Source organism: Emys orbicularis, chromosome 8 (assembly GCF_028017835.1).
Source record: "Emys orbicularis isolate rEmyOrb1 chromosome 8, rEmyOrb1.hap1, whole genome shotgun sequence".
Classification (NCBI taxonomy): Eukaryota; Metazoa; Chordata; order Testudines; family Emydidae; genus Emys; species Emys orbicularis.
In genome coordinates, this window is record NC_088690.1 from 109,584,970 (window position 1) to 109,600,956 (window position 15,987).

The following is a 15,987-nucleotide window of genomic DNA, read 5'->3' on the forward strand; positions in this document are numbered from 1 at the left end:
AGCCGCCGTCAGGTAGTTAAATGTTTGTCTGCCCCTCCTTTGCTAAGACAAGCACTTTATATATTAAAAAAAAAGCCAACTGAGTCGGAAGCCAGTTCTCTAATAAAAGTGCAATATCCTACTTTTAACTTATAGATTAGATGTTCTCTGATTGGCTGAAGCACCTAAATGTATTCGTTAAACCTACTGGAATGCATTTACTCATTGGTACAGAGAGCAGCATTCACTCTCTTGCATTCACTTAGTCAGGCAAAAAGATTACATCCGCATTAATCTAGGTATAAAAGAAAGATGTTAAAGGATGTTGGCACAGAATCAATGTCTCTGCATGGAAAATAAACTTCTTGGCCTCACCCTGACACTAATCAAGCATCAGGTCATTATTCTGCAACTAATGCTCTGTTCCATTGACTTTCTCTTACTTTTTTTTTTTTAATGTAATTGTTTTCACCAGACAGGGACTTCACTAATTGGAGGGCTGCAGAAGCTAGGAGTGTGTGTCTGCATTAAAAGCATAGCATTGATCTCCTAGACCTAGACTTTGCTCTGATACCCAGCGACAGTAGAAAAGCATGGGAGCCAGTATTTTCTGGTTTGAAGCTTAGGCAGGCTTGTGTAGCACATGATCTGACCTATAGTGTTCTCCCCCCAAGTTACTTTTGGAGCTCTTGCCTGACGCAGAGCACAGGATTTGGCATGGGGATCCAATTTTTAATCCCTATGTGCAATAATACACCATTCAACCTTAACTTGGGAAATAATCTGTCAGAGCTGTGCTGTTCAGAAAGAGTCCTTAGCTTCTTCCCACCTGATGGCCAAGGATCTAAAGCATCTCTACAGCCAATATGCTAATCCTTTGGCTAAACTGAATGCTGGCTGCTCACAGTGGGGCATCTTTCAGGTTTGAAGTTAGTATTTGAGGGACAGGCTGAATCAGTCTGTAAAGTACAAAGCTTCTGTAAATTTTCCTATATTGAAAGTGTTTTGCTTTTCAACTGAAGTGAATTCCAATTGTCTCTGTCCCTCTCTGCCATCCTACAGGTGTGGATGTGTGGGGGTCGCATGGAGGACATCCCTTGCTCCCGAGTGGGTCATATCTACAGGAAATACGTTCCTTACAAGGTTCCAACAGGAGTCAGTCTGGCGAGGGTAAGTGTTTTTCTAAATAACCTTCCTTTGTGACTTTAGAGGCCCAGGGACAGGCATGTTGAGTACTCCACAAGCCTCAACTCTCCCTAGCTTGTATCATGCTTAGAGATGGAAAAAGACCTACTGGCTTAGCAAATTTGTCCCTCTGTTAGGGCAAGGTACATTCATTCTCCCCCGCCCCCTCCAATAGAGAGGAAATCTAATAGTAACCAGAAGCTACTCTGGATCTTGACCAAAATTCTCAGGGCATTTGGAGTTATGGGGCTGTGTGCTTGGCTGGCTGTCGGCAATACAATCCCAGTAAAAGGTACGGTATGCTTTTATCCTTGTGTAAAATTTCAATGTCATGATAGCTTAGAAGACATTCTGGGCAGTGTGGTACAGGATGGTGATTGTGCTGCTTCAATGATAGAAAGACCTTTCAGCCTCATAGCATGTCATAGGTGTTCTCACTCCATAATATGGTAATACTCTGTTTAAATAAAGGGATCTCATTATATTCCAATATAATTAATATAAGCTCCTAGGCCCGTCTTATGGAGGTGGTGTGCAGGTTTCCTTTGAGGATGAGGACTGAGAGGTCAGATATGGTGTGATCATTTTGTGAAAAGTATTCACCCATGGGCGATACGATGTTTATCATTTTTCTGTGTGAATTCACCCACGCATAATGATTGCTTCGTTTCACCCACATAGTTGTTACTGGGGTGTTTAGTGCACTGGATGAAGTGCACCACATGTTTTGATAGGCATGAATCTTGAAGGGCGTATTGTGCAGAGTATTGATCATCGCAGCAGTGGAGATACAGCTACAGGTTCACACACTCAGATACCACTGAGAAAATCCAGGATTTACACTTCAACACACTTAAAAACACCTTCACCAAACAAGGACACTCTACCAGAGAAGTACATCGCCCCATTGAGCAAACCACCCTTCTACTATCTACAAGGGGAATAGGAAAGTAAGGGACAAGTGGGTGGAGAGGAGAGTGGGTTGCTGTCTCTGAGGAGGTGGGAGGGAAAGGGGGCATTGGATAGATCAGGGAGTTACCTTCTTCCTCCTGTACAAAGAAGAGCAAAGGAAGCAATAGGAAAGAGCAAATGGGTAGATCTCAGTCCCACTTACTGTGAGCATCAGTCACCACCAAAGCTGCAACTTATTTCTCTAAAGGGGATTAAAATAGCAAAAAGAAATTTGGAATTGTGTGTGACTGCACAAAGCAGTCCCCTCCTGCAGCAGTCATTATTGGTGGGGCCCCTTCCCCCCGTCTGGAGTATTTGACAGAGCGACAACAGCCATGTCCAGTATCCCCTTTTGGGGTGTTTTCCACCTTCCTGCTGGTGTTTGGTAGGAAACTAGTTTGCCGCCTGATCCGGGCTTCATTTGGTAGCCAGGGATGAATAGAGACCGCAATGCTAGGTGATAAACGGAGATCAACTCTGCCTTTCAAAGGAGTGGGAGAAGGGAAAGAGGCAGCCCTTTATCCAAAGCCGAGCCCCTCCAGAATGAAGTATTCTGCGCTGACTTCAGAGAAAGCAGTAGAATGCCTGGCCTGTCTCACTGTGGGCAAACATGTGAGCTGCTGGCGAGTTGCCTGAATACACGCTCAGAATAAGCAGTGGAGGCTCACAATGAGTGCTAATTTGAGCAATGAAACTAGCCACATTGTCAGATGCAACCCCTTGGCAGCTGTGCCCTATGCGGAGCACCTGCAGCGGGGCCAACGGTGAAACGTAAATCAGAAACGTGCTGCTAACGTAGGAGGCGGGGTGGCAGGAGGGAAGCACAGACACTTATCATGCAGATGGCAACTGCGGAGTATTTGGACTTATTGTAAAACATGCAACCTGTGTCGTGCTGTGGACATTGGGAAAGCGTTCACGTTTGATGCTTCTGGAGAGAATAGAATAGAATGTCAGGGTTGGAAGGGACCTCAGGAGGTCATCTAGCCCAACCCCCTGCTCAAAGCAGGACCAATCCCCAGACACGTTTTTTGCCCCAGATCCCTAAATGGCCCCATCAAGGATTGGACTCACAACCCTGGGTTTAGCAGGCCAATGCTCAAACCACTGAGCTAGCACAGCAATTTGTGATCACCAGAATAAACACAAGAGGCACTATCTGTGACTGAGGTAAGGAGACAGGACAGCATGAGCACTAGCGTTACTAACAGAAAGAAAGCAGAAGAGGTATTTCTAGGGCACCCATCATAGTAACTAGGCACCCGTGCATGGAACTGGCTGACACTCAGGTTTTGTTGCAGTGGCGGTGTAGCCGTCTTGGTCCAAGGATATGAGAGCCACCAGGTGTGTGAGGAACTTCTGTTTGTGAAAGACAAGCTTTTGAAATTATACAGAGCTCTTCTTCGGGTCTGGGAAAGGTACTCAGTGTGTCACAGCTAACTACAGTTTATTTAGCCTAAAGAGTAAAACACGTTTCAGGAGACCATTTAAGAGGAAGTGGGCAATTAACACGTCTTCTGTCATAGGACATCACCTACAAAAGACGAGCCTGGGAACTTGAATTCATAAAATCATGCTATCAGAAATATTGGTTTCATGATTACAACAGTCTGGTAACTCTCTAACCTCCTTTGTCCTGTGACTACAGAAGTGTTAATTGCCTACTTCCTCTTATGCTAAATAATTTGTCACCTTGTATCTAGCTGTGACACTTGTCTGTACCTTTCCCAGACCTGAAGAAGAGCTGTGTTTTAACTCTGTCTCGTTCACCCCAGAAGTTGATCCAACAAAAGATATCACCTCACCCACCTTGTGTCTCCAATATCCTGGCACCAACACGGCTACAGCACTGCAAACAATGTTGTAATGATTGGTTTTGTGTTTGATATTTGCATGGCAAATTTTTGCAAATCTATTAAAACTTCCTAAATTAATAGTAAAAGAAAAACAGAGCCCTTCATCCTCATACCTCACACTGTACTGGAAGAGTAAGTTATAGGAAAGGCCTATCCGGTCAAATTTCTTCAATATTGTAGTTGAGAAAGAAGGAAGATGACATCCTTAGCACTAACAACAAGGAGTCCTTGTGGCACCTTCTGATGAAGCGGGTTCTAGCCCACAAAAGCTTATGCCCAAATAAATGTGTTTGTCTCTAAGGTGCCACAAGGACTCCTAGTTGTTTTTGCTGATACAGACTAACACGGCTACCACTCTATGATGTTGTATTACTCTGAGCAGTTTTCTGTGTTTAACCAGTTTTGCTATGGCCGGGGAGAGGGGGATTCTAACCAGGTGGGAAAAAGCTGTTTGTCTATGAATGGAGTTTCTGAATGTCTGTCTAATGTCTCAGAAGTGAATCTGGAATTAGATCAAGCACAGAAAGATCTCATTGGTCAGGAACATGTTTCTCAGGAGCAGATTAAAGTGGATGGTCAGGTTGAAGCCCTAACTGAGGAAGGAAAGGGTAGATTTTTGATGGGTAATGGATTGCTGGCTAGGACAGCTTGTAAAAGTGAAACCTGTCATCCTTAGCACATTGTATGCTGCAGTTTTCTACCTCTGGTTTCCAAGTAAATTGAAAAAGGGTAGTAGCGCCCTCTGGTGGGAAAAGAGAATAGAAACAGAACGGATACAAAACTAAACCAAGAAACAGTGCTCCTACCTGGCTATATCTACATCAGAGGGTCAGACCATATCTCACTTGAACGAGACTGTGCCCTAATTATATATTTGGAATGTATTAAAGTGACAAAGTAATGACCTCAGAGAGAGATGCAGTGTTCTTCTGTTCATCTCCCCTGCAATGTTAGAATCCTCCGATTCCTTGTTAACTCCTCCAGGATGTCAGAGGGAATTGGGGGGGGGGGGGGGGGGGCGGGTGTCCTGCTGGAAACCTTGGAATCACCAGACTTGGAGAACATTTAGGCTAAGGTTTACATTTAGTTGGTGGAAATCAGATCATAAAGTGACACCTCAGGAAGGGAGGGTGTTGGACTGTATTTGGAGCTGGATAAGACTGTCACTTGCTTGCAATTACCTTAGCTGGTTTTGCTTCTAATCCTCCGTGGCAAATGCATTGCGGCCAGTTGTGCATTCCATTGAAATTGGTACGTCAGGTGTACTTGTGCTTGGCAGTCCAGCGAGTTTATTCCAGTGAGAGTGCCTAATGTTGCCAGGCAGCAGTGAGGGAGCTAATGACATATTGTACTCACTATGTTAGGCAGCACAGCAGGTGCTTTGTGCTGGATGTACTGGGGGTGTTTGGCAGCAGTCAAGAAGCTGTGTATAGCTACATTGTGGATTTAATGCTAGCTAACTACTTGCACTGAAATGATTAAATTGCTGGTTTAGTAATGTATTGAAACTAAAATTCAGTGTGTGCAGTTACCTGCTTAATACTTTTATCAATATGTCTGAGTTTTTCTCCCAAATGAAGACTTGAGTCCCATTTTAGAGCCAGTATGGAAATCGAGTTGGCCTATGAGAGGCTTTGCTATTGTTGTTTTTTTAAGTGACTTGGTCAGAGGCAAACCTGTGATACCTGTATTGTTAACAGGAAGCAAACAGTGGGGGACGTTCTGAAGGGACTGCATCTCTAGTGTGTACAGTCTCCCACTTACTGTGCCTCAATGTTCAGTTTCTCTTAGTTTTGTATATAACAAAATTAACAGTAGAGAGGAGAGAATTCTGTAAAAAGATGCTTTCCAAAACTGGGTGCTGCAGATCTCATTCACAAAGGATGTGGCAGGGTGGATCAGAGAAGGAGGAGTGGGAAGTTGTCATCTCAGACCTCAAAGTGTCCAGTGGTATTTACAATCGCTGTCTCTGCTCCGACTTGTATTTAAAACAAGATCTGGCTACGTGCTATTTCCACAGCCACAAGGAACCACATGTAATAGCCAACCACCAAGGATTCTCTTTTGACATCAACCAAACAGACCTTTCCCTATAACTCCCCTGGAAGTAGAGAATAACACTAAAAATTATCTTGCTCCTAGCAGCCCGAGAGAGCGCCTGTGTTAATGGAAATCCTTTCTGAGCAAAAACATGAGACCTGCTCTGAATTCTAATGCAGAGACTTTGAATGGACAGTTTTTCATGTACATTTTTCCCCCCTCATTCCTTCCACACATGCCTGCTACCTATGTAGAACTTGAAGCGTGTGGCTGAAGTGTGGATGGATGAATACGCAGAGTACATTTACCAGCGTAGACCTGAGTACCGGCATCTCTCCGCGGGGGATGTAACTGCTCAGAAGGAACTTCGCAGCAATCTCAACTGCAAGAGCTTCAAATGGTTCATGAGCGAGGTCGCTTGGGATTTGCCAAAATTCTACCCCCCAGTGGAGCCCCCGGCAGCTGCCTGGGGAGAGGTGAGTTCATTTAAGGAACTGCTAGGGTTGACAAGCCAGAAAGATCTACCAGGCTATTTTGGATTGTAATAATAGAGCTAATCATGAGCCCTGATACCTATTCGCTCCATTCCTATGAACAAACATTACATCTTTATTCATAAAGATCCTGTGCTGAGTGCGTCAGAGATCAGAATTCCTGTATGCTTCATTGGACTGGCCTGCTCAGGAACAGAGCAGACCCTTTGGCTGACAGATTCCATTAGCACATGATCATAAAAAGAAATTGTATCCTGGCTTGTTCTGTAGGATTTCAGTTAGTGCACCATGTTTTAGGGGAAGCAGCATAATCCAGTGGATAGGACATGGGATTGGGGAAGTAAGAATCAAAATAGAAATAAAACCCAGATGTCCTGTGAGACCTCGGCCCAGTCAGTTAGCTTCTCTGCACCTCCTCTTTCCCATCTGTAAAAATAAGGGTGGTGGTACTCCTCATTGTAAAGTGTCTAGCCTAGGGATAAGAAGCCCATACATGTTAAGGTTTGTTCCCCTAATTATTATTAAATACAGGAGGTCCCCAGTATGTCTCCCCCTTATCTGTCATTTTGCGTATCCGTCGCTCATCCATAGGGGAACATGGTCCGATTCACATTGGTCCCAATTCGCATATCCGTTGCTTGACCTTTTGCGTGGCTTTTCTTTGGGTGCTTCCCTGGCGTTCAGGAGGCGCTGGGAGGGAAGGGGCAGAGGTGGAGGGGGGGCAGGAAGAGGCGGGGCAGGCCATTATTTCTTTTGGGGGGAAATTCCCCAGTATCAGTCGCCCTTTTCAGGAATGCAACCACCAACGTATACTGGGGACCCCCTATAACAGGCTCTGCCGTCCTCTAGTGTATGTTTTCTTTTAAGTTAAATGCAAGGCACTTACAGCAGATTACTGTGCTATATACGGTCATCCCTATTTTGACTTACAAACTTTGTGTGCCTCTTTCCAGCTGTAACAATGTCAACTCAATTGTATAATAATGTAAGACATTGCACCTTTGTACTAATAGCTACCGTTTGAGGTAACTTCTTAAATCATTCTGCCTCTTGGCTGTCACTTGGACAAAAGTGTAACATAACTAATTAACAATTTCATATTGCAGATCCGTAATATAGGAACTGGTCTATGTGCAGATACGAAACACGGAACTCTGGGCTCCCCACTCAGGCTGGAAACCTGTGTGAAAGGCAGAGGAGAGGCAGCTTGGAACAACATACAGGTAATCGAGTCTTCCTCATAACACATTTGTTTTTAGAAGGATCATGGTGAGGACAAGCAACATTAAAAATAAAAACCTTTGCCATGATCTAAATGAGGACCTAAAAATATCACAATGGCTTCACCTCTCTGGGTAATGAGGCACAATGCTGTGCCAGGGGAGTGAAATGTGGTCTGTGACCTAAGTACCAAATGTACTGATGCTGTTCCTAGTAGACTGCAATTGTTCGTGTAAAAGCAAATAGCAGGAGGGAAAAGAACTGGAGCCTGGAAGGCTCCTTGTGGAGCTTTTACCTTTTAGTCTTTGAAGGGTTGTGGTGAACAGAAGAGAATAACAAAGGGAAAGAATATACCAAAACAATAAAAGAAACAGGTAACAAGGCAACTGTGATATGTAACAAAGTGAATATTAACTTCAAAGCATCTGCTGAAAGAAGTGATAGAGGAACACCATACATATTGATGAACCTGCACGCACGTTCAATAACCACTTACTATCGTTCCTCTGACAGGAAGCAAATGCATGATTAACATCCCAACCATTGCTGGGGAGAGGGATTAACCTGGCTGGGCTATCGATCCACCCTCCTGATGCATTAGGGGCGAGAAATGACAGCTTTATTGTAACGGGGGGGGGGGGGAATATTAGTCTTAAAATGTGGCAGCTGAGTTGAGGAAAGATCAAGAACACAATGCATCTATTATGGAGCAATACAGAACTCCTCGGTGAACTGGATTTGGTATTAGAAGATACAGGTCTGTTGCATATCAATTTTGATGCAGGAAAACTGGAAATTAAACCAATTTACTGTGCGATTCAGTCCAAAAAGACAAGACTCCAACACAGGAGATCGGCCCAGGTTTAAAAACCTGTATATTAAGGACTGCAGAATACAGTGGGATGAGAAAAACTGCTTAATCTACTTGCTGCCCAGTCTAATAGGGTTGAGAGTTTAGACTGCATGCTTATATTTTATTTCTTTTGGTAACTAACTGACTTTTTGCCTATCACTTAAAATCTACCTTTTATAGTCAATACATTTGATTAATTGTTTATCTTTACCAGTGAGTTTGTATGCAGAGTGTGGTTAATCTGCTCAGGTTTGCAAAGGCTGGTGTATGTCCACTTTCCATCGTTGAACTGGGGAACCAATTAATAAATTTGCACTGCCCAATGGTATATTTCTGGGGTACAGTGCTGGGAGCTGGGGGGGTTGGTTTTGGTGCCTTTCTCTGGGTGATTCATGAGTGGCTCTGGGAGCATTCATGCAATCTAGCTGGGTGTGGGGCTCCCACAGTCCCAGGCTGCACCCCAGGGGATCCCGTCACACCCATCTAGTGTCCCATCACCGGCCGTTGGAAATATTTGCTGCTAGCAGTCGCAGATTGGCTACGTGCAATTGTAGGCAGTTTTATCATACCGTCCCTTCCATAAACTTATCAAGCTCCGTCTTGAAGCCTCTGTACACTCCCACTGGGTGGCTCATGGTGCACCTAGGGAACCCCATGTGGCCTGAGGAGCACAGGGCTTGAATCTTAGATTCCCTGAGGCTCTGTGCAGGCTACCAGGGCAGATCATAGAACCATTATTAACAAGGGTGTCTTGTAGCTCTTTGCTGATTCTACCCTCTGCACTGTCAAGTGTTCTAATCAGTGAGTTGGTTATAAGCGTAATACTCCCACTGAGAGATCCACCTACCAAACTGAGGAGCCACCAGACAGTGGAAGTGGCTTGTTTCTAAAACAGTTCTTGACTTGCCATCCCCAGAGAAGTGCTGTCCAGCTAAGCAGTGCTACGCCCGGTGGGGAAACAGAAGAATTTCAGCTTTTCAAGCTGGATGGCTTCTCTTCATTCATGCTCATTCATCCCATTCTAAGAGGGTCATGTTTGTCCTGGCAGGTATTCACTTTCAGCTGGCGGGAAGATATCCGTCCTGGGGACCCTCAGCACACCAAGAAGTTCTGTTTCGATGCCATTTCCCACAGCAGCCCTGTGACCCTCTATGACTGTCATGGAATGAAGGGGAATCAGCTGTGGAGATGCAGGAAAGTGAGTACGTTTACTTAATGATGTGTCACGTCATTCCATGAACGCCTGAGATTCCTTGTAATAACATGACTCATGTGGTGTTCTCTTGTGATTCATGTAGCTGTGACAAGAGAATTTATAGGAATCCATTGTCATTTAGCATTAATAAAAGCAGCATGGGCAAGATGGGGTAGACGTATCTTTTTTTCACCTACCTGAATGGAAAAGGACGACTTGAACAGCTCATGAGTAAGAGGGTATAAAAACCACTAGCTACAGGAGACCGCAAAAGCAGCCTGCTTCTCATGTTTGTTCTGCAGAGCCTGCCCAAGGTTGCACTTTGTGTCATAGTCTTGTTAGTGTTGGCACAAGAACCACATTTCATTGATGGCATAAGCAGCATCACTCCAGTGACTTCCATGAAACTGCATCTGCTTGCACCAGCTCTGCATCTGGTTCAATGTGGGCTTGTACACGAGCCCAGTACTTGGATATATGAGAGGCAGTGTAAGACCAACTTCTGTTCTTGCCTGATTGCAGATTGGTTTCAGTCAGGCTGCCATCAAGCCTGCCCCGCTTGCTCACAGATGTGCCAGGCTCCTAGTGTCCCCTTACATTGCCCTTATTAGACGGCGCTGGCTCCCTGCATCTTCGTTTAGAAATGGGAAGGAACAGCAATAAGTGTCATGCCAACAAGAGAGAACAAGCGAGGAGACCCTCTGTTAAACCAGCTGCAGCGTCCACCCACAGCCCTCTGGCTGTGCAGTAATGCCATACGTGCCACGCACAAAGTTGTACTAGAGCGTGTCAGGTTGATGTTTTAATAATGCGGATGCTCCTGCCATAAGCGGATGTGACTTATTAATTCTCTACAAGCAATGTTTGTGTAGCAACAGGTGAAGAGGTTTTTATTTAGAATGCTCATCTCCCACAAACTCCCCACCCCCACCCCCCATCTGTAATGCCCAGTGTGACTGGAGGGTAAACAGCAGAACGTGAGCCTGCAAGCTGAAGAATCTAGCTTTAGTTTGCTTTTGCTTTGCCTGGCAGATGTTGCAAGGGTTGGACTGGCTGCCAGTGGCAAGGAGAGGAAATGTAGACAAACACAGCCAGACACATGCCATGCTAGCATTTCAAGTATGCAGGCAGGGCTCCCCTCGAAATGTTGATTTCTGAACCGTTTCCAGCACTCGTTGCAGAAGTGATGCATTCTACTGCTCATCCAGAAAGCACGGAGAGAGGCAGACAGCAAAAGTAACATTAGCGTTTGCTGTAGAAGTGGGAGGTGGGAGATGTCATGGTCTCCCCAGGGAATGTTGGAACCCCCCTCATTGAGAAATTTAAAAGCAGCCTGCACAAAGCACTATAAAATGGGAGGAACAATCCTACATTGGAAGGGGAATGGACTGTTTCTTAATATAGGGTTACCATATTCAAAAAATAAAAAAAGAGGACACTCCACGGGGCCGGGGCCCTGGCCCTGCCCCTTTCCCACCCCTGGCCCGGCCCCAACTCCGCCCATTCCCCGCCCCTTCCCCAAAGTCCCTGCCCTAACTCCCCCTCCTCCCTCCCAGCCACGCGAAAAGGGCTGCCCAAGCACTACCAGCTTCACAGTTTGCCGGGCAGCCCCCAGACCCTGCGCCCCTGGCCGGCGCTTCCCCAGCGCAGCTGGAGCCCGGGAGGGGAAGCGCCCAGCCGGGGGCGCAGGGTCTGGAGGCAAGGGGGCTGCCCGAAGCCGGTAGCGCTCGGGCAGCTCGGCTCTTAAACAGAACCGAAGAGTCAGGGGAGGAGCAGAGCAGCCGCGGGAGGGGAAGTGCCCGGCCGGTATTTTCCCGGACATGTTCGGCTTTTTGGCAATTCCCCCCGGACGCGGGTTTGATTACCAAAAAGCCAGACATGTCCGGGAAAAAACGGACGTATGGTAACCCTACTTAATATGTGGAATACCATAAATAACTGGTTAGAGCACCATGCACAAGTAAGAAACTTTCTGTCCTGAAGAGCTTACAGTTCATTAGATGTTAGATTAGATACATAAAGCTTTTCCATTTCTAGCTCATGATTCCATGAGTTGTCTGCAACCAACAGCAGGTCCGGAGTAGGAGTCAAGGGTGAAAAAAGTATGCAGTGGGTAATATATCTAGTAGGGCGAGACCAAACGACGCGCACACCCTTCCGTTGAAAGGTTTGTATCGAGATGCTATAGGGCAGCAACTGGGTAAAATGGGCTCAGCCTTGTTTCCTCAGTGGGACTTTCCCTTTACTTCCCTGTAGACCCCCAGAATGTTCCCCAGTCAAGCAAATTGATTTTGAATTTCTCTTCCTCAGGACAAGACCCTTTACCACCCAGTAAGCAGCAGCTGTATGGACTGCAGCGAGAGTGACCGAAAGATCTTTATGAATACCTGCAATCCCTCTTCTCCAACACAGCAGTGGATATTTGAACACACAAACTCAACCGTCTTGGAAAAATTTAACAGAAATCTTGATCTTTAAAGACTGCAAATATATATATATTTATATATATATTTTACAGTTATCGTTTTTACTGGGGAGGGTTACAAAAAAAATGTAAAAGATTTTTTTTTTTAAACAAACAAGGTAAAAGGGAGAATCTCAGGAGAGGGTGTGACTAGCTGGCCAGTCTTTATTTTGAAGATGCTGCATCTTTCTCTTTTTGGGGATGATGGAATTCCATGAGGCTTTACCCAAGTCACTTGCCTGTCAAGATGGGATCAGAAACTCTATTTTTAAAGGATTATGAACCTGGTTCAACCTGCATTTAGATCACGTGTGGTACTTTCCCAGATGCTAAAGCGTTCCCAAATAGTCACTTTACCTCCCAGAATCCATCCAAGCAAAACCTGCACTCAAAATTACAGTGCAAAGTCAACATAACAGTACCTGACAAATGCACTGACTTCTAGTGCATCAAAACTTAAAATGCAATAGAAAAATGAAAAATGTACGTCTCTTCTGTGCACCAAACCAAAATATGCTAAAAGCAGCTTCGCCTCGTAATGCCTTCCAAAGGAATAGATCTGTTAACAGAAAACAGTTTGAGTGAACTAAGGGCAGCTGAGACTAATGTTCCAGTGAGTACAAGTCACTGGTAGAAAAACCACAATTTCAGGTCCATGCACCTTGCTCTCTGCTACCCATTGTTGGGTCTCTTCAATAGAAAAATAGGAATAGAAAAAAGGTTTTCCAGTAAGGTGACAGCCTGCAGCTAAAATAACTGTGGTGACTCTCACCACAGGTTCTTCGATGGCTAATATCAGAATGCACAGTCACTTATAGTATGGGGTGGCTTTAGGAGAGAAACGTTCCAAGGATCCTTGCCATAAAATCTACTGCATGGGAAAATCTCCAGTTTTCCTCTAGAGACCTGAGGCCAAATACACCCTTAGCACGAGCAGCTGCAATTCCACTGAAGTTGATGGATTTGAGACTGCTACCCAGGGTTTAATTTGGTCTGTGGTCTTCTGTGGCCAGCAGTCCATCTGTCTGAGGTAACCCCAGTGAGTGCAGGGCCCATGCACAAGGCCATTATGCTCTGACAAATGACTGCATAGTTATCCTTCTGCTAAGATGCTGCATAAATCAACCAAACTTACCATTTGCCTATCATCACCCAGCTGCTTGACTTGTCCACCTATCCCAGCTCTGGGATTGTGAGGCATGCAGCAGCATGAGGGGCGGAAATGACCAAAGCACTGTCTTGGGAAGAGCAGGCTGCTCTCTGGGGCTCCTAATGGATCTCTGCTCCTGCAGCGGCATGAAGCTGCACATTTCAGGCATCTTCCCTGCTTTGTAGCTCCTAAGTTTCACAAGAGAGCTTTGCTCTCGTCCGGTTCAAGAGGCAGCTGCTTTGTGTTCCAGGCCTCCTCTTGCTCACCACAAGACAGTAGGTCAGCCCCTCTGCTGTTGCCTGCTCCCTGCTGCACCAGTTCAGGAGCTGCAGAGGTTATCAGGTGACTTGGGGATCTCTTAATGACAGTGCAGAATTGATGCAGCGTTGCCTGGTAAATCAGAGTGGGCTTGCTGCATGGCATGCAGAATCTCAAAAGTAGTAAACCCAGACTTGACTTCGGTGATGTTGCTCAGTGCAGCATTGTTGCAAATGATTCACATAGTCCTTTGAAGTCAAGCATTGCTTCCTTTGGAGCGGTGGGAGGACAGAGACTTGACTGCCCTTTGGGATAGTCCATATTTTTTCTGTGATGCCAGCACACCACAGCAAGAGATGCTGTACAAACACGACCAATGCCACACTGGGTTAACATCCTTTGATTAAAATATAATTTTATATGTTCTAAATATCTGTAACGTGTCTCTCATTAGAAGCACTTTTTAATACCACAGGGGGAAGTGCCAGTTTCCAGTACTTGGCAAGTAGCTGTCAGATGTTTTCCTTAAGTTATTAATGCTCTCATTAGTCTGGTTGTACTGACTGTGGATCACTAAATGGCCCGACTAGATGTCTTTATGAATGTTTTAATACCTGTGGAACAAGACGCTGTACATGAAGAGCACGAGTTTATTATAATTGGAACACAAGGTCAGTACATGATCTGTTGATCATTCCGCTGCAGCTAGCAGTGCTGTAACGTTAATGCCTGCAGTTTAGTTTTCCACTTCATTAGGGGATCAGCTTCTGTTTAAAATACATGGCTTTCTCTGTACTTGGACTCACCTTGTGAGCAAAATTTTGGACACTTTTAGCTGCTCAGCATGTTGGACACACGCTTCTGAGATTATTGGTCATGGGATAGGGAGCCTTTGATATCTAGGTCAGTGATTTGACTTTGGCTCAAGGGCAGTTGTTTGGCAGCATGCACCAAAAGACTAGGTGATCTTAATGCAGTTCCTACTTGACTGATATTGGTCACAGGACCACTATCACAACTGGCACCACTGCTGCCCGGCTCAGCACAGAGGCCAAGAATTGAATGGGCCAGGAATGCTTTAATCTCTTTTAAGGGTGGTCTCTCCAGGTCAGTTGCAGTGCTGTCAATCTGGTTCATTTCACAAAGTTATGGATTTCAAAACATGAATGTCCCATGAATTCAGTGTGCCTATGTCTGATTGTCTCAGTGGTGTTCCTTGAGCTATTATTTTACTTACATTAATTATACATTTCAATGCCCCAGAGACTTTGCTGACTAATGGGAAGTATTGCCATAGTCGGCCACCTACTGATTGAGAAATAGAAATTATATTTCTCAATCTTCATCTTTAATTGAGCTTTTGCTGAGCAATCAGGCTAATTAGTCCAATTATGTTTAGTTATTTATAAGCAAAAATCACCAAAGCATGAATCCATAAACAAATCCTCACATTTGCATGCACGTCAAGATAAGGTCTCAAACGCCATCGATTACCTATTGGAAAACGCATGCTTTTCACATCCAGATAGTTTTCAAAACTGTAATTTAAAAAAAATCTCTGCCCCTGGCTTCATAAATTCTCTAGTTTGTGGCAAGCCTGCATATAAGAATTCTGAAGTACAGTGGGATGCTGTGTGGTGTGTTCACGTACATTTCAATACCCAAAATGCGCTTCCATCTCTTGCCTATTTCATAGTGGTGTTAATGTCTGACCTCTGTGAGCAAACTACCTGGGTTTGAGCCCTGCATGTGAGTGCAGGGAGTTTTCCTGTAGGCTTTGGCAACAAATCTCTCCCCCTTCCCCCCCCCCCCCCCTCCCCCCAGTGGAATGTTGTGTGAGGTTTAATAAAAGGGGAATACAGCATCGTTAAAATAAAGATGTGCCTTTTTAAATGCAAATGTACAGCAAATGCCTAAACTTGAACCATTTCCTAGTGCCTTGCTGGACAAGAGTGAAGTGGGCTGGGAGCAGGATGTACAAGAGAGTTTGATGCAGTGTGCAATTACCATTCTGGTGTGTGGTTTTGTTTTTAAATGTCTGATTTTTAAGTACAAATTTTAGGATGACAGAAGGTAGATGCAGGGGCTCCGGAGTTTCTTATTAAGAGTATCTATTAATGGCTGTGCTTTTCTTCACACTCAGTATGAAATCTGGAGATGGACGCCTCAGTCTTCTTCGAGTGGGTCCCTATTGTATCCACTGAGGGTTACGCTTGGGACATAGAGTAGGAGTTCAATTGACGTTAGACCAGAGGATTTCTTGGGCTGGTTGCTGTATGTTTAATCCCTGATAAAGGCACATATAATATCTGTTTAATCAAGGGAACAGCATCCAGGAGTT

At 45.0% G+C, this 15,987-nt stretch overlaps 1 protein-coding gene across 2 annotated transcripts in view; it reads left to right on the forward strand.

The window, feature by feature from the left end:
* GALNT10 (polypeptide N-acetylgalactosaminyltransferase 10) overlaps nt 1-12,252 on the forward strand; it is a 121,003-nt gene extending 108,751 nt beyond the window's left edge. For both annotated transcript variants that reach the window (XM_065409413.1, XM_065409414.1), the window contains 5 exons: nt 1,042-1,149; nt 6,266-6,487; nt 7,612-7,728; nt 9,628-9,777; nt 12,085-12,252. In XM_065409413.1, the coding sequence (XP_065265485.1) occupies nt 1,042-1,149; nt 6,266-6,487; nt 7,612-7,728; nt 9,628-9,777; nt 12,085-12,252 (765 nt within the window). The remainder of the gene's footprint in view (nt 1-1,041; nt 1,150-6,265; nt 6,488-7,611; nt 7,729-9,627; nt 9,778-12,084) is intronic.
* The last annotated feature ends 3,735 nt before the right edge of the window (nt 12,253-15,987 follow it).